An 18,735-nucleotide genomic window follows, 5' to 3' on the forward strand; every position below is an offset into this window, starting at 1 on the left:
GGAGAAAAATTATGCAACGAGTCTCATGTACAATGATTTCATGAAGATTTCCAGGCTTCCCGGGGCAGCAGCTCTCCGACAGGATAAAGTCTTCTGCCCTTCCCTGCCCCGTGCTCTGGATGGAGCTCACACTTTCCCAGCAGCACCTTGATGAAAGCCAAATACAGGCAGGCACAAGTTAACACACATACACACGCATGCGTGCACACGCACTCAACCACAAGATACAAAGCATGCCGGTCGGTCTGAGCACAAACCCTGTGCCACCCAGAAACCATCCCCCCAGGCGTCATAACACTCATGCCCTCATGCCGTAGACTCAAAAGACAGACGTAAACAAGTAGTTGTAGCAAGGCTGATGTTTCAACTCAAAATCAAATGACTCCAGGACACATGCTCTTGTCTCAGGTATTTTTGTAGTCTTAACTCCCAAGTTACCTCCAGGTTTTTACAGGAACTAGAAAAGATATACACCCTTTTCATTTTAATACTTGAAATTGAACCAGGGCCTTGCACATGCTAGGCAAGCATGCTGCCACGGAGCCAAGTTAGCAGGGGTTCTTAGATTTAATTTTGGGGCTATTCCAAAGAAAATATTTGATGGTGTAAATTCTACTTGAGGTGTTAGGGTACTCTGAGGTCTGCTTTGCCTGCTGGATAATCACAGACCTCGGAAAGGTGCAGGAGAAAGGATACGCTTCTCCAAAAATATCCAGACTCACGAAGTCATGAACTGGGCCCTCATGATGGACCCGGACACTGCGGCATGTATGACCTTTCCTCCTCCGTGCACACGGATGGTGATGGTCAGTGACGGGAAGCCTGACTTTTCCTCACTTAGCTCCCTACTTCAACAGTCAACGAAATGCGTGTACCTAAAGCGTGTTGAGATGGCCCCTTCAATGACTTCCACCTGTGTGTAATGTTCTCCCACCGGAACACAACAGAACATGACTGCAAGGATTGCCTTACCCTAATGGCAAAAGGCCTTGTCCAACAGAATGAAATTTACTCGTTAACTGACTTTGATTTAATGGAATTGTGATGATCCAGATGGGCATAACCTGATTATCCAAGCCCGTCAAAACCAAGGATTTCTCTCCCCGGTACCAGAAGTCAGAGGTGCAGAGGTCTGCGGTTGAGATAGAGGGGAAGAGCCCCTTAGAGAGCAGGCCTCAGGGGATTCCCTGGTTTCATTCAGGGACTTGGACGCCAGGGCCAAGGCAGAAGGGCCTGAATTCTTCCCACAGCCCGAAGGAGCCTGAGAGCAGACCCTTTCACTGCCTCAGGGAAAGGCCCTCCGTGTCACACCTTGATTCCTGCCTGAGGATATGCTCAACTGAGGACACTAAGGAGCCTGCCCAGCCCTCCAGGTGTGGGTCGGGAATGTGAGACAATGATTGGGTGTAGTTTGGAGCCCTGGAGATGGAGGTAGAACTGCAGTCCTACAGAAACCAGAGCTAAACAGCCAGTCACCCCGAGCAGCGTGGGCAAGGAGAAAGCCTGAGCGCCTCCTGTCACGGCACGCTCTGCGAGGCTCCACAGAGGAGCACCTACCCTGACCACCCTCAGACTTGGGAGTCCCCAAGCGACCCATTCCACTACCAGCCAGGAAAGTTTTCCAAGACAGTTTCCATCTGAAATATCACATTAGTCCGTGTGTTCCCACTTTGGTCTGAAAGCGTGGTCACTTCTACAGTGGTGTGAAGTTGCTAAGTTATTGGCTATAGGCCACTCCTTTTTCAAACTGTATTCATAATTTTCAAAGACAGAATGGTAGTTAATGCCTATTTATTATCGGGCTTGGCCCCTAACAGTACTGATGGTGTTCCCCCACAGCCTATCTGAACAAGACATAAAATCACTCTAATTTTGACAACAGTTAAGTAGATGGTCTAAACCTGTTGACCACACAGGTGGGATTTGAGCCTCAGTCATCGCATGCAAAGTTCAGAACGCTTTCAGGTATGGTACAAAGAAAGGACTGTAAAACAGGGTGTGAGGAAAGTGGACCAGTGACCACTTAGGTCTGACTGGTGGAGGCACAGTAAGGGGGTACTATTTAAAAGGTGCTGGGTTTCATGAGGAGATGATGAGAATATATAGACTCGACTGTGGTTCTGTTATTTATATGTCTACGAATGTAATAAAAACCCCTGAGTGGCACCTGTAAATACATATTAATTATATGTCTTTTTTTTTTTTTTTTTTGGTACTGGGAATTGAACTCAGGACATTGCACTTGCCAGACAAGAATTTGTGCCACAATTATATCACAATCTCTGGCCCAAATATTTCACAAAAGGTAACGTTTATTTCAAGGTCAGTGTGAAGGCTGCTGTCCTTGTGTGAGAGCAAGTCCACACACATGAGGGTTTGGAAACAGTGGAGGTTAAAGTAAGCCACAGGCAGCCTTGAGTATCGCACTAAGCAGCCTGTAACTGTTTCTTAGAAAAACACTGATTCCCCACAAAGGGTTTTAAATAGAGTGAAAAGCCCATTCATGTTTTAGAAAGATCCTTCTCCTGGCTTCTAAGTGAAGGATCCTTCTGGTGACCCTAGTAAGAATGTACACTAGTGCAGACATTGATGAGGAGGCTCATGTTTAACCCACCAAAAAGATGAAGACTTGGCCCAGGGTGATGGGATAATGAGGTACCTAGTGTTTGAGAAGCAACCCTGACAGAAAGGAGATAAAGGCAAGGGAGGAACAAAGGACAGATGGGGTCCCTAGGGAGGAGTCCAGCTTCTTAAAGAGGGCCTGCCCAGTCCTGTGTAGAATCTTGGGAAATGGACCCAAGGCAATGAGGACAAAGGAGAAAGCTATGTACTTCAGAAGGTGAGGGGTGAGGGTTTAGCCTCCAGCCAAATGCATATGGCGCTGATACCTGAGTCCTGCACCCAGGGACTCCGTAACTGTGGACTGGACACTGAGAACTTTAGCTCTCTGTAACAGTACAGTGTGTCCAGCATGTCAACCTATAGTGTGGACAATCCTTTTCCTAGTGAGGCAGTCAGAAGAGGGCACAACTACTGCTGGCCACTGCCGACAGCCCAGCCAGACTTGCCTGAGCAAAGACGGGGCTCCATGACAGGCACAGGCACTCAGGCCAGTCTTCTGTCCTCAAGGCAGTTCCATTCACGATGGGCTTTATCCCACAGACATTTAAGATGGGCGAAGGACGGCTTGAAAATTCTCAAATGGGACTGATGAATTTCTCATCGCTATAGTTCAAGTATTATCAGAGTGGGCTCAGTCTAGCAGGACCAGCTTCCTCTGGGAACTAGCTAGACATTCAGACTTTAGGCCTCTGAATAGGAAAGTCCAGGGGTAAGAACTGACAAGGCGGCTTTTCCTGATTGAACTTTTAGAAGTATTTGCTCAATAACTGCAGACCCATGGGCAACCGTAAGAAGTACTGCAGAGTGACCACACTGTCTTTTGCCCATCCCATCATGTAAAGCTATAATACGACTTAGAGGCCAGGACGCTGCTGATGATAAACCGCATCTGCAGACAGAATGTGCCCATCACCACAGGGGTCTTTGTGTTGCCCTCATGTAGCTGTGGCCACTTGGTCCTCACCCTCGTCCCAGGATCCAGCCCTGTCACCCGCTTCTCCAGTCTTGTCATTGCATAAATATTATGTAGTCCCGTGCATGCCTCTAATCCCAGCACTTGAGAGGCTGAGACAGAGGGATCCCTGTAAGTTCCAGGCCAGCTAGGGCTACATAGTGAGCTTGAGGCCAGTCTGAACTGCTTGAGGAGGTCATGTCTTGAAAAAAATTAATAATGTTATACAAATGGACCCATAGAGCATATACCCTGGTCTTCTGTTAATTTACCACAATCCCCTGAAGAGCCTTCCAGGTGACTGTGCATACTCATGCTTTCTCCTGTATGTTGCTGAGTCCTATTCCACATGACAGTTATTTACCCATGGGACAGCTCAGCTGCATTGCATAGGAAAACCAGCTTCTACCGAGGAACGGCATCATTCAGTACTGCAAACATAAACTAATAAAAATTTTGAAACCTGAACAAAATAAAAGAAAAAACATATAGTACTCTGTAGCCTGCTTTTCACTGTGAAGTACCTCCCAGTTACTGTTTTAGGAAGTAGGAAAGCAGAGGAAAAGGTACACAGACCCTGCTCCCAACTATCTTTCTCTCCAGTGCTGCTCCGCAAGGCAGGAAAGAAATGCACTCTTAGGAAATAAATAGGTGAAAACTTAATCTAGGAATAAGAAGAAAGCCAGATGAAGGTTACAGACCAGGAAACACTGGGAGTGGGAGCCCAGGTGAGAGCTGATGGGGATAATTAAGACAAGGCTGTGGTGGTGTTTGTGGGGAGGCAGGGCAGACAGAATTGGATGTATTCTAAAGACAGAGCAGACATGGCCTGTGAGAAAAAGAAGACTCTGACATGATTCTCAGATGTGAAGCCTAAAATCATCGGTTAATGGGTTGTCATTTAATGTCATAAATCCTGACTGGAAAGCCAGTTAGTATGCTGAAATTAAGGGTGCTGAGTTGGCCAAGCCACGCTGGATATCATCTAGATAAGATCTGAATACACCAGTAACTATGGAAATAAAGACTGTATGTGAAGGAAGTTGTGCTTTGGTTTAAAAAAGGACATAGGAAACATTATTTATAATAGAGAAACGTTATAAGAATGTACTCAGATATGAAGTATTATTATTACTCTTTGGAAAAAACAAAACCATAGTCTCCCCCCGCCCACCCCGCAGAGTCAGTCTGTTACTACGGAATCACATCACAGGTGATGTCACAATCTGACCTCTCAGGGGAGACCTAGGCCGAGCACAGAAGGCGAAATGGAGCTGGGGAGGTAAAACCTGCATAACAACAAAGGAATTCCCGTACTTAAGAAATGAGTCAAACATCCGTGAAACAGAAAAAGAAGGTTAGTAAACTGAATGCCCTAGAATCTTACAAAGGAGCCTAGGAAATACACACATCGGTCTAGCCTTTACTTCTGTAATGCTGGGCAGACAGTAGTAACAGTTCAGGTAATGGTGATATGTAGAGGGACACAGATGAGGAGCTAAAGTAGTGAAAAATAGATGAACGTGTGTAGTGTAAGTCAATCCAACAACCTCGCAGTTATTGAGCAATACACCCATGTTAGTGGTAAAAGGACAAGCTCAGAGGCCTGCTGAGGTGCAGCCTTGGACAGAGGGCAGACACAAGAGACATAGAGAGATGTGCAAGTGCGCTGAGTTTTGGACATGGTCGGGGAAGAGGTGGTTTCAAGGCTGTGAAGGTGGCACTTGGGCAAGCCATGTCACTTGACAGAAAGAGGTGTACGTATAAACAGGAGGCAGGCAGGAGTAAGTCGCAAAAGCCCCGCTCCGCTCAGCGGTGGCAAGCCTACTGCAATGTTTTTCTTTGAAAACAAAAGATTTAATTTTGTGGAGGTTTTTTGTTTTGTTTTTTCCTGAATTAAAACCTCCATATTCTAGTTTAATTTGTGATGATAAGTGGGTTTTGGATTGCACCTTGGGCATTCTGTCTCTAAAATTTTCGTCATCCTGGCCCTAGTCTGTCAGATCAAGGAAATAAAAAGCCTAACTAAATTTACATTTTATAACACAGTAGGCAGACCCAGAAGTAAGCAGGATTCAAGGCTTGGCGTGATCAAAACGCTACATCTAAAGCTGAGTACTAAGTGCTGGATCAAGGCATTGAGAAGCATGGAGGAGAAGAAGTAGATTTAGGGTGTCTTTTGGAGTGAGCAGTGACAGATTATCAGGGTGATGGGTATGGCGAGTGTGGAGGGGTGCTGGAAATGTCCTCCAGTCAGTCCAGCAACCAAGTCACTCTCTGCAATCCCATTCTCATATGGCTAACACTGCTGAGCTGTTTGGGTTATAGAGCATAAATGGGTGAAAGAACATGGCTCTGAGAGGACTTTGGTCTGACCTGAACACTGAGCTCCTTAAACAGAAAACATTAAACCACGTGTGCTGGCGTACACCTGTAATTCCAGGGGTTAGGGCTGAGGCAGGAGGATCCTGAGTTTGAGATCAACCTGGGCTACCCAGTGAGCTCGAGGCCAGCCTGAACTACATAGTAAAGACCCTTTTTCAAAAACTCAAACTAGCTACGTAAATAAATAAGGATAGCACCAACTGAATCACACAGATGCTACTGAGTCAGAAATAGTGCTTCCATGAACTAAGGGTCTGCTCCATTAAAACTGGAAAAAACTGAATAGCTTTCCACACAGAAGTCACAGAGTCTCCTATTCAGTTTTCCGTACAAGCCCCTCTTTGGTCTGGATACTGAGAGTAATCTGATGTAAGAATAGAAGCCAGGTCCGCCAGGAGGACCGGGCTCCTTGCTTTAAAGAATCAGACTCATGCTAGTGAGGCCCGGGTACTGGGGACACCAAGGTTGTGATGACCAGGAAAACAGACAGAAACAGCTATGATTCTATGACAGCAGTTCCATAAGGAACAATCTTCAGAGCAATGGACAAAATAAAATTTATTCTGTGTAAACAACTTCACATTTAATGCTAAGTCATGCTGAGCCCTGGAAAATTCTCCAGTAGTATTTCTTCCGTTATCATTTCTAAATGATAAATGCTTCCTGCCTTGAAACTATAAGCCAACATATTTAGATGAATTTTTTGCATAATTCTTGATTATAACTTTTTTTAACTTGTTAGGAGAGAAAAAGTCTAAAGTTTATTTACAATATAGACAAAAAGACAAATTCTAGATTTACCCTTTTATTCCCAGACTCAAGCTTTCTGATGCCCTTGAGATTAGACATGAACAAACACCCTTTGTTTCCATATTAAGAATGATCCTGGGACGCGATACTCTAAAGAGAGCATAGACTCAGAAAAAAGACGGGAATCTGAGAAACCGGGCAGCCGTGTGGGCAGTCAGGTGAGCCGACCTTCTGTGCAGCTGTGGTGAGCGAATTACAGAGCAGAGGGCACCCTAAAAATGCCCGGGGATGGGGACTCATTGCGACCTGCACTGGGTACAGTTGTGTCCTGAGGAGGAGGGTAAGGGACCGTGGGGAAGCCCCTCCAGTCCACAGCCCTGGTTTCTACAGCGTCAGCAGCATAGAAGCAGGCCCAGGTCCCCTCCGCCTGGGTGCAGACCAGGGCGGGAGGGGAATCCAGCCTTCGCACTGACCGTTTTCTGCACAATCTTTCAGATGAGGCATGCAGGCAATCCGAGTCACTGGCTGAGATGTTGCCCCACGCGGGGTCACCTGTCGTGTAGACGCTGCCTCTGTGCAGCTGGGGGAGCTGGCCCCTACCGCATGGCACGTGTGTATATTCACACGCGCCTTTGGTGGGAGCAGGGCCAGCCGATCTCCATGATCAGGGTGAGCAGACTGCAGGGCTGACTGGGAGGGTAGCCACAGGCCCCCCGGGAGGGAGAGGACATGGGCATGGAAACTCCTTCACTTCCTCCCATGACCTCTGAGAGGGTGCAGAACCTTGCAGTCTGCCACAGTGCGGTCAGGGCCAGCAGCCACTCCTCTGCAGTCTGGTGAGCGTGACAGGTCTTTATCTCTGTGAATAAGCTCATCCTTGAGGCAGGACATAGGCCCAGGGAGGAGATGGTCCGCCATAATGATGTCTAGAGAAGAACCACAGGTGCAAAAACACGAGCTGCCACACTTGGTTTTTGGTTTTGGATGTTCTAGGAGAGTCCCCACTTTGTTTCTTCTCATGGAAGTTAGGTTCCGGCCAGAATCAGAGGGGCACACGAGGTCTGAGGCTAAACTAAGGACCTAAGAGGCCAGAGGCCTTTGCATAGTGGCTGTCGCTGCTTCCCCTGGCCTGGCCACTGCAAGAAAGGCACATGCGGGATGGCGTGGGTGCTGGGAATTATACCCCAGATGTCTTCTCTCCTCGACAGGAATCCCAAGAATCACCTGTCCAGAAGACCAACTCTCGAGGGCAACTTCCGCAACAACAGTGGTCCCGCACATCAGGAAGCCCACCCGATAGGCCTGCAGCAGAGGAGTCCAAAAGCAAGAACAACAGTCCTAAGGTAGTACTAGCGGTGACAGGAGGAGAGGGTGCGAGACGATGGGGTGCCAGGCCCCCCTCCAAGCACCAGCCTTGTCTGACACACGCCCCAGTGTGAGAGCTTCCAGCTAAGCCTCATCTCCCCACCGAGAAAGCTGAGGCGCAGCCCCGCCCAGCGCTGCACACTGACAGCTGCTCAGCCTTGTGCCCCAGCTCTGTAGGTCTAGGCGCTGGGCAAGGTCTCCTGCCTCCTTTTTTACCCTTCAGCCAACGCTAACCCTGGCTTTTGGAGGAGGCATGGCGAGGTCCACACAAAACAGCACTTGGATCGCATGCAGACGCAGAGAGGGCATCCCGCAGAGGGTGGGGGAGAAGAGGGATTCACAGGTGACGCGTCCATCCCAGCCAGGGCTGCCCAATCATCGCACCACGAGTGTCTCTGCAATGACAAGGGAAATAACCCTGAAAACAGAAGCGCAGCATTGCGCGTGGTGGTGACTCCCTGCAGGCTTTAGCGAAGGCCCTTGCTGTAGAACGGCTCCTTCCACTTGGGCAGCTCCTCCCCTCCTGCTCTGCTGGAGCAGGGCCATGCCCAGGCGAGCCCCTCCAAGACCCCAATCCATCCTGGCTCCTCTCCTCCCGCCCAGCACCCCTCCAGCTCCACGACCTCCCGGACATCCTCGGCCTCACCAAGCCATCACGAGGAGTCACCTCCGCCCCCTCTGTCCACGCAGCCCTCGCCGCTAGTGCCCACCGCGCCAACGTCCACCCCCGCGATCACGCCTCCTCTCGACTCGAGGTCCCTCACTGCCTCGGAATTCGACCCCCCCGGGCGCGGCAAGATGTATGACAACCCGGAGGCCTGGGCGCAAGGCATCGTGCGCGATGTCCGCGAGTCCCGCGAGTCCCGCGACTCGCGCCCGCCACCCCGCGAGTCCCGAGAGTCCAGGGACACGCGCCCGCCGCCCCGCGAGTCCAGAGAGTCCCGCGACACGCGCCAACCACCCCGCGAGTGCCGCGAGTCCCGCGACACGCGCCCGCCGCCCCGCGAGTACCCGGGGACGCAGCCCACCGAGTGGCGCGCGTATGGCCAGCGCCACGCGCAAGGCCCGGGCTCCATCTCGCTGGACCAGGACTGCCTGTCCGAGCTGCAGCCCCGGCCGCCCAGGTCCCACATGTCCTGCGGGGCCGAGCCGCCGCCGCCGCCGGCGGAGACGGAGCAGGAGGCCGAGGAGGAGGAGACCGAGGAGGCCTACTGGTCCTCGGTGAAGAAGCTGTACGAGAAGATCCCCAGCTGCGCGCGCCCGCGGCCGGTGAGCGCGCCTGCCCTGGGGTGTCGGGGCGGGGGGGAGGGGGAGGTGGGTCTGCTGGCCCACTGGAGCTGGGCTCGTCCTCGCTCCGCTCCTGACCTGTCCCTTGGTGGTCCTCCTCCCTGTCCTCTGCAGCCCAAGCCCAAGCATGCCATCACCATCGCAGTCTCCTCCCGGGCCCTGTTCAACATGGTGGATGACAGGCGAATCTACGAGCAGGAAGGTCTGGAGAAGTACATGGAGTACCAGCTCACCAACGAGAACGTGGTCCTCTCCCCGGGGCCCGCCTTCCGCTTTGTCAAGGTGCTTGACGTCCTGGTCCTCCTCCTCTTCCTCCCTCCTCCCCTCTTCCCTTCTTTCTCCTCCTGGTTCGCCCTCCTCCGCGTCCAAGCTGTCCACCGCGGGCCCTGGCTGGCCAAAGGGACCCTGGCCAACCCTGAGAGCAGTGCAGCCACCTGTTCTGATAATTCCTGGGTGACTCTGGCCGTCCTTGCACCCTGTTAGGTGTGCTTTCCTGGAGACTGCTCCGGAAGGGCCGTCACCACAGCCCCAGATTTGGGGTGTAGGCCTCCCTTAGCGGAACTGTGGTCCTTAGACCTGAGTGAAAGCCTCTGCTCTCACCCTTGAAGATGTGCAAAGAAACAGCCATGAGTTTACCATCTTGGGTATTAGAGATGGTAGGCCTTACCGAAACAGGATGAACTTGGTAGCAGACTAAGAAAATTTAAGCTACCATTAGGGACATGGATCTTTCTGAACCATGTTTCCCTTCTAACCAAACCCCTCCCTCATACACAATCGTTATACTTTAACATCAGAACCATGAAAAAATTACCGACACCTCTGAAAGTCCTGAGGCAGAAGTACTTGTGGGACGTGGCAGAAGCGTGACAGGAAACCACAAAGCAATTTCCAGGAACCAACGTTTACGATGTCAGCAGAGTGCTCCCCTCTGCAGCACCTATGCTGAGAGACTGGGAGGACGGGGATCGTGACCAGGGTGGCGCAGTGCCATGATATGTGCATTTCTGAAGCAGTCCCCGTTTCTGACAAATGATCATCAGATGATCAATAAAGGCAGACTTTACAAATAAAAGCAAACAGAACCTGGAAGGGCTAGTGTCGTCCTTCTCGGTACCTCCTTCCTTGAGATAAGTCTAGTAAACTGAAGGGCTCCTTTCAGACAGGGCTGGCCCCCCAGCTCCACACTCTGCCCACTTCAGGGGACCTGGGATCCCTGCAGAGTGTGGGACTGAGGGGCCAGCCCTCTCTGAAAGGAGCCTGGTGTCCGAGTGGACTCCTTGAGCTCCATCTTCCCCTAGGAGGCGCTGCCCAGCAGCCTCCCGGCCCACCTTGGGTCCCTCTTCACACCCCTCTTGTTTGTAACCCACAGGCCCTGCATCATGTCAATGCTAGACTGCGTGATCTGTACCCTAATGAACAGGACTTATTTGATGTTGTACTGATGACTAATAACCATGCCCAAGTGGGAGTGAGGCTTATAAACAGCGTCAATCACTACGGTAAGTAAAATAAATACCATGTGGAAGGCCAGCCTGCAGCTCTGGAAGAGAGAAGCCATGTTATTTTGCTAACTGTGGCCTAAGCAATGCAGCGTCTTTGATACTGACACCCCTTCCGCGTGTGGAATGTTTATTTGCCTATGTCAGGACAAGAAAGGCCATGTTCATTTTTAACTTCAGCACACAGTTGGGCTCAAAGCTCTGGATTTAACTTGTCAAGTGTGAGTTTCAAAGTCTTAATCCCAGGTCCTGCCATATATTTCTCTGTTTTATGTTTTTCACTTCTGAACTTGACTTCAAGGAGCTGTCAACCCAGAGGCTTTCTCTGTGTGATCAAACTTCCTGCTCACCGCAGATCCATGTTAAGGGTTTAAAGGTTTTCACCGCTCCTTCCACTCTTAAAATCTGATTCTCCCAGCTGCCCTCTCCCACACATCAAATCTTTGCTCATGCCAGGAAAACTGTCTTATTGCTTTACATGGAAAATTTGATTGACTCTATCTCCAGAGCATTTCCACCAGTGTGCTACTTTTTCTTAAAGTTTTCATTTTTCTACTATGAGATGCTTGACTTGTTATTTAGGACACAGGCATTCTAAGTGACAGACCCAGTCTTTTGGATATGTGACACCAAAATCAGGTTTGAATAATGCACATTTCAATTGACTGTATTTGTAAATAATCAAACTATCTTATGAGCTGCTATGTTTTGATTTTGTACGATTTTAATTATAAGGCTGGTTCCTTACAAAAATATACTTCTAATGATTTTACTTTTTAAAAATATAGCTTTGTAGTGTTATAAAGTCAAAGCAGAATATGTGTACAAAAGACTGAGCATAGCTGAGTATCACATGATAATTGCCCTACAAGTGAAACTTGTTACTTTAAAGACACAGATTCTTACGTATGTCTATCCTGTAGCGTGATCAGAGCTTTGAGGCTGGGCATCTACAGAGTCAGTTGTTTGACTCTGAATCCTCCCCCATGAGCACAGCTCTCTTTATAGATTAACAGCCTTTCTCCCAGAAGAGTTATTTCCCTTTTCTGGGTGCTGAAGGGAATTTGTAACTCCCTCTGCTGTGGCCTTTGTTATGTTATAATTAACTCTTTACATGTTTAACTTCTCCATGCACTATGATCTCCTTGAGAAGGGGGACACTGTTTTAATTATTTCTGAGGTCCTAGTGTCATCAAGTATTTTCAGGATCATTAAAATAGTAATCCAGGATGTACGGTCTACTTCTGTATCACACATGGCCAACACTGGCTTAAGTGAACAGTGAGAGTATTTTGTTAACACCACTGCACACACACCCTCCTCTACTTGTCCGTGGCTCCTCCTTACTTCCTTGGCCCAAACCAGCATTGTGAACAAGTGATCCCACTCAGTTGTCCATGTATATCATGTATAACTACCCAGTTTACCATAGATAGATACATAGATAGATAGATAGATAGATAGATAGAGATCGATCAATATCTGGAAAAGTCTTTGATTAGATACAGAATATTTTATCAATCTGTTCTCATCACATGGAACATGTTTTGCTATGCTCATTTTGCATAAATATCAGTTTTACTTCTTTAGGATAAATAGCTAAAAACAAATGAGTCCTAGGTCAAAAGATAAAACCTCTAAAAAATCTTGACATATATTGTCAAACTACTTCCTAGACAATTGGTAGCCATTTATGTTTTCATCTGTGACATATGTGGGTGTCTATTTTACAAACTTCTTATTGGCAACCCATGTATTTTTGATTGCTGTTGATTTGAAAGGCTCTCAGCAATATTCAAATACTGATTCTGCTGATGATATTAACATTTTCAATTCAGAAAAGTTACAGTTTTAGATATTTTATTGTTTTTTAAAAATAGTTCAATTCCTATCACTACTTTTTATTGTGTAGTTACTGAAGTAATACAAAAAAAATCATACAGCCACACTTTAACACCATTTCAGCAAGTGAGAAGGCACCCTGCTCCAGTCCAGATAGGAAGCAGATGCATGGGCTCAGGTGTGCCCTGTAGGTGAGAACCAGAGTGCCTGACAGATCTTTCTGGGTCAGAGCCTGGCTCTGCAGTGGGTACAAACCTGCCACGGAGTGGTTGAGAGGAACTAGCATGGACTGTGTGAACACATGCATACCCTGGAATTCACTAGACCCCCACCCTGGTATGTGCAGTACCTGAGGATCTCTTCAGTACCGATGCGATGAAAGTGATTCTGGTACTTCAACTCTTTCTAAGGGGACTTTCACTTAGATTTACACATGAACTCACTTGGATATAAAAACACACTCGGTATTCCTAAATTAACTTTGTTTAGGATTCACAGTGTTTTGCCTTTAATCTCAGCCATGACAGAGTCTCTCTTTCCTGACAATAGGGTTATTCATTGACCGCTTCTGTTTGACTGGTGGGAAGAGCCCCATTGGCTATTTGAAAGCATATCTTACCAACTTGTATCTTTCCGCGGATTCTGAAAAAGTACAAGAGGCAATACAAGAAGGTATTAATCTGGTTTTATCCTTGCAGCTAGTAACAGGGTCTGCACTAATGGCTGCTTACCTTAGGTTTCCTGTAGGATTATGTGGGTTATGTTCTGTGTGTTCTGGTCTGGTGTCTGCACAGGTGGCAGCCCTGAGGTTTGACCTTCCTGGGGGGGGGGCATCCATCATGATTGTCCTGCAGCCCATCTAGCAGTCCTATCCCTTAGGAGGCAGAGACACTGATAGAAATCTGGGGTGTGTGGTGGTGCCCAGGAGTTCCTTTATCCATTAACAGCTCAGCAGCAGCATTGAGGGTGGGGAGAGCTTTAGTTTGTTTTAAATAGAAGAAACTAAAACCCATGGCTCTGAGATGAGGATGAATCAGTCCCCCTGATCACTCAGGAATTGCCTCTGCGACAATGTTTGATGGAGCCAGAGACATGGCTTACTGTGACACCCAGCTCCGCGTGGCCTTTGATGGAGACGCCGTCCTCTTCTCAGATGAGTCTGAGCATATTGCCAAGGAGCATGGGCTGGACAAATTCTTCCAACATGAAAGCATGTTTGAGAACAAGCCTCTGGCTCAGGTAGGTTCCAAAAGCTCTTAATTTTGATTTACCTATTTTCCAACATATAGATACTAGCTCTTTATGCTGGATTCTGAAATTATTTTAGGAATGCATCTCCTCACTATCTTGTCTTTGAAGTTTTAATTCTATCATTCATGAATTCCTTAGAAGCATTTGTTGCCAACAGCTTTTGGAAAATAATTCTGTAACTGTCCTTCCCGTAATAATGAGTATATTTCCTCCAAATTATGAGTAGCAGAGCTGACACAGCTTACTAATCAGCTATTTTATGATTATTGGTTCTCCATATAGTAAGGTCATTTCCAATAGTTTTAGTAATCGTTAGTAGGATTTCTCGGTCCTTAACCACAAAGTCAAGAAAGATGTGGTATAATTGAGGAAGTCTGAAAATTCAGAGCTTGACTCTGAATCACATAATGAGCCTCAAATAAACACAACTATGACCACCTAATCAGATTGAAAGTAAATATTTAGCTTTTTTGGGATACACCTATGTATTGCAGTATTAAAATCAAGGTCTAAAATGAATGAATCCTAAAGCTTCTGAACCAAAGGAAATTTGAAATGTCAACAACGTTCTCCACACAGAATCTGAACTGGTGGATCACTTATCTTTATTCTATGAATCTTCCCAGTGATTGTCTCAGGTTCTATGCTCTGTAGCTGCCCTTTGATCTGAGCTCTCTGATGGATTCAAAAGAAGTAATGGCTGTTTCAGATTGTCTAGGTGTTCTTGTCACTAGGTTTGGAGTAATATTTTTAAAACTTTCTACATCTCTGGCAGATTGCAAATGTTCAAATTACATTCCATCATACATTTCAGTGACTTTCCTAATATTTCCTTATTTTATTTATAAAGTACATACTTTTACTAATGTACAAATATATAAAGTGTAAAATATAAGAAAAATAGATAAGAGGATGGGATGGCTTCCTAGTCTGAATGTAATGACATAAATTCAGTACTCTCCATTTCTCCCTATTGGAAAGTACTCACATGCAACAAGAACTATATCCCTTGTATTTCAGAAACAAACTGTGACCAGGGTGGCTTGAGCTAACAATCACTACAACAACTTTGCCAGTATTACCACAAAAAAACTTACAATTTTGCACTGATATGTATACTTCTCACTTTCAGAAAGTAAATTTACTTGCTTTTTCTGACATTTACACTTCAGAGAAAGCAGAAACAAATGTTTACACAAGAACTATGTCTTCACTCAGCAGTCTGTGTTCATGATATCAGACAAAAAGTCTCCGAAATGTGAAAACAAGCAAATCTTCTAATACCCTTCGCCTACCCAGACATGAACCGTCCCAAGGAAAAGCAGGCTAAGCCAATAAAATTGATTTTAAAAGGAGCAGCATCAAACATATGCAAAGCGGCTAGGACAAAAAGACAAAAGAAAGAAATAATATAACAAGTGAAGAACCCTCATAAGTTCCACCATATAAGTAACGATTGTGGCTACATATTTATGTAGCTATAGTAGAATCAGAAACACAGAAATGGAATTATCAAAGAATATATGACAAATTGTGAAGTGATAAAATGTTAGAAATGAGAATTTAAAATAATATTTTAGAGAGAAAAAAATGACAAAAGTAGATCTTAAGAAAAATCAACATATGTATAAGTGGAATTTGTGAAAAAAAGAAAACATTAAAATTATGTTGGTGGGGTGGGGTTACATATAAAGAAGCACGTTTATATAAAAATACACAGCAGGGAAATATCCTTGAATCATCAGGAAACTTTAATGCCTATTAAAGAATTAAATTATTGTTAACTTAAAGGCCCACATTGTGTGATGGGGGAAAAAGCCAGAATGGTAATCACTGAGATTATGGCAGATTGAAACTATTTTGACTTCAAAGATGAACAATTCTTTGGGCTGCCTTCCAGAAAAAAATCATCACCATAAATGGTAGGTAGATGCTGGGGTATCAAGCTCCCTTCAAGCTTCTAAAGAGATTCACTTAATGGCAGAAGATGATTTATAAGATATTATGGAGAAAAACAATCAAGTTTTTCTTGTCTATCATCAAGTGAAGATGAAATAGTTCTACACTTATGAGCACTGTACGCAGGCCAACCTCAGGATGATGGGTGCCCTAAGGTACTCTGGGCATAGGATATATTGACAAGATTTAATACTAAAAGAGCTAAAAGACCAGAGAAACGGGGAAAAAAATTCAAATACTGTGTATTAACAAAGCAAAAGTTATAGAGCTAATAAAAACGGGATAGTGTGGTGTGAAACAGTCTATCTATGCTGCTATCTTCAGTCACAGTAGCCAAAGATTAAATGTAAGGATAAAACTGCGCATTTGATCAATAAAAAGTATAGGCTGTTTAATAATGTATATGTAAATACAAGGGGATACTAGGTGACAAAAAATAGAGCATGTTGAAGTCAGGAGCAGAGAGATGGCCAATTAACCCTTATTTCTTCATTTCTCATTGTAACAGATAACAGACTCACAGTTTCACAGACCAGAGATGTGTGGGTACCATAAAAGGTTATAGTCATAAAGATAACCAGTAGAAGGAAATAACACAAGGTTTCTTAATAAAAATAAAAACACAGAACCAATGTCAAGTGTATTTGAAATAGGAATAAATGTAAATATGCCAAAAGTTAACTTATTTAAAAATAAATTTTTTTGTATTGGCTTACATAGCAAGATCCAATTTTCTGTTGTACAACAAGGGATACAACTAAGTATTTAGAAAGGTTGAAAAAGGAAGAAAGCAAGAAGATATATAAAGATCTGTAAATGTGAAAACAGAGCGGTAGAGTTAGCACAGGAGTATACTTTCACAGCTGAAATGTAAAAATGTAGAAAGTTTTAAAAGTAGTACTTTTGACAACCAACTGGAGTTTGTTAAGAGTGAGCATCTTTCTGTGGATAGTTTACATCCAGGGTCCTTAATTGTTTATAGAACATCCTTTCACACTTAAAATATCTTGGCTTAGTTGACAAATTACAGGATCGTCTTGGGTTTATTCCAGGAATGCAAGGACAGGTGCGTATCCTAAAATACACTCACATAAACCCAAAGAGGTTTACAATTGTGTTGAAGCCAGCTCACACTGCATGCCACACAGGAGTACGTATTTATTAAGTTCTTAAAAGCCTCTGGTTTTTCAGTGGTTGTTTCCTTCCACTTATTCAGTGGTCACTTCCCTTCACTCATCGAGTGACATGTGTTCCATTTGTAGGGTCCTCTGAAAGGCTTTCTGGAAGATTTGGGCCGACTGCAAAAGAAGTTTTATGCCAAAGATGAAAGGTTGCTTTGTCCCATCAGGACCTACTTGGTTACAGCCAGAAGCGCAGCCAGCTCCGGCGCCCGTGTGCTGAAGACCCTCCGCCGGTGGGGCCTGGAGATAGACGAAGCTCTCTTCCTTGCTGGAGCCCCCAAGGGTCCAATCCTGGTGAAAATCAGGCCCCACATCTTCTTTGATGATCACATGTTCCACATTGAAGGGGCACAGAAATTTGGCACCATCACAGCTCATGTACCTTATGGCATCAGTCAAAAATACACTGGTTAGGGATAGAATGAACCAAACCATGACAGTCTAGGACAATAGAGGACGCCTCTTTTGGACATCTAGGGTAATTAGGTATTTCAAAAGACTGGACCTCAGCTTAGCTTCTTTGTAAAGGTTTTCTCTTCACTTCTTCGAAAACATTTGAACTCGAAGTTACCTTCAAAATACTTCTCTTCAAGCAGTCAACACTGTTGAATGTCACTGCACCTATTTCTGTGTAAGGCATAATCATTGTTTGGGATGTTTCCAGTTTGAATATTTGAGAGCTAACGGGCTGTTTCAGAAGCTTGCTTGGTTTCACAATGTATGGCTCCTTTTCTGGGTGGAGATGGAATGGATTGTTAGCCATCATCTATAAGAGTGGTCTTCACGAGTGAGTGAGTATGGCTAAGTTCACTCTTGGAAATGAGAATGTCAGTTCACCTGGATTTGGATGGTGCACATCTGGAAATCAGTTAATTTTTCCCACAGGGCACATTCTAAAATGGCCTTACACAAAACCAAGAAAGGTCCTTCGAAACTTCCTTGGTGGGTTAATTGCTTGGGGATCACAGACTTAATTCTTTAAGTCTCTCACGTTGAGCCTACAGACTGACCCAATACTTGCATGGTAAAAAAGTAAAAGAAAAAAAAAAAGAACTAAACACCTGATGATGTGAAGTGTAGTATTTTTGGCTTCTCATTGTCATTTCATTGTGACTTTTTGTCGTCATTTTGTTTTATTTTTAACAAATCTTGTTGTTGACCATAGTATGCCCTATGCTGGATACTGGTTAATAATTTTCACATTACTTCGTTTTCTTATCAAATTAAATATTTTCAATATAGGATTATTATTACTGTCCTTTTTAATTGAGGAATTAAATTCAGGGAAATTAAGATTCAAATCTATTTAGTAGCTTGTCCAAGAATGTGAAGACAAGAAATTGAAGGGACAAAAATTCAAATTCAGTTCGTACTACAAAAGCAACATGTACCTCATTCCTGTCTGTCACTTAGACTGCCTTCCCTCAGAGGTGCTGCCTTTAGACCATTCTGAAGCAGCTTAGTCGTTCCAATTAAGGTCACCATGTCAGCTGAACAGCAGAAACGCAGCAGATCTAAAACTTTCCTCCCGCCTCCTGCCTTCACGTTCTCTATGGCTCTCATACCCCTACCTCCATCTCTACCCAGCCTGTACATACCACTCCTGGCTGTCGTTGTGAGAAGACCAAACTGGACACAC

The 18,735-nt window shown here is 45.5% G+C and overlaps 1 protein-coding gene and 1 long non-coding RNA gene across 7 annotated transcripts; one reads left to right on the plus strand and one right to left on the minus strand.

Annotated features, from left to right (window-relative positions):
- Positions 1–4,771: 4,771 nt before the first annotated feature.
- On the plus strand, positions 4,772–18,337 carry Nt5c1b (5'-nucleotidase, cytosolic IB). 5 transcript variants are annotated; one of them, XM_063232236.1, is made up of 10 exons: positions 4,772–4,931; positions 6,838–6,927; positions 7,205–7,378; positions 7,918–8,052; positions 8,678–9,343; positions 9,476–9,643; positions 10,734–10,863; positions 13,255–13,377; positions 13,760–13,944; positions 17,178–18,337. In XM_063232236.1, exons 1-10 carry the CDS (start codon positions 4,899–4,901, stop codon positions 17,508–17,510), a joined length of 2,037 nt encoding a protein of 678 aa, XP_063088306.1. In that variant the 5' UTR covers positions 4,772–4,898; the 3' UTR covers positions 17,511–18,337. The 5 variants fall into 5 exon arrangements, with proteins under 5 accessions (XP_063088306.1, XP_063088317.1, XP_063088322.1 ...); XM_063232247.1 differs by lacking the exon at positions 7,205–7,378; XM_063232252.1 differs by lacking the exon at positions 7,205–7,378 and having other exon boundaries at positions 8,765–9,343.
- Positions 6,499–9,239, minus strand: LOC134471911 (uncharacterized). 2 transcript variants are annotated; one of them, XR_010041625.1, is made up of 2 exons: positions 9,103–9,239; positions 6,499–8,469 (listed from the first exon to the last, which is right to left on the minus strand). It is a non-coding gene; the product is annotated as an uncharacterized LOC134471911 (long non-coding RNA). The 2 variants fall into 2 exon arrangements; XR_010041629.1 differs by having other exon boundaries at positions 9,086–9,215.
- Positions 18,338–18,735: the final 398 nt, after the last annotated feature.

This window comes from Cavia porcellus, unplaced genomic scaffold (genome assembly GCF_034190915.1).
Source record: "Cavia porcellus strain 051 isolate PalLab524CR breed Dunkin Hartley unplaced genomic scaffold, mCavPor4.1 scaffold_1, whole genome shotgun sequence".
Classification (NCBI taxonomy): domain Eukaryota; kingdom Metazoa; phylum Chordata; class Mammalia; order Rodentia; family Caviidae; genus Cavia; species Cavia porcellus.

Coding starts and splice junctions, on each gene's coding strand:
- Nt5c1b (XM_063232226.1), top strand. CDS start 6,998: ATGGGGACTCATTGCGACCTGCACTGGGTACAGTTGTGTCCTGAGGAG. Junction 7,379..7,917: donor AGCCGATCTCCATGATCAGG/GTGAGCAGACTG, acceptor TCTCCTCGACAG/GAATCCCAAGAATCACCTGT. Junction 13,945..17,177: donor AGAACAAGCCTCTGGCTCAG/GTAGGTTCCAAA, acceptor TTCCATTTGTAG/GGTCCTCTGAAAGGCTTTCT.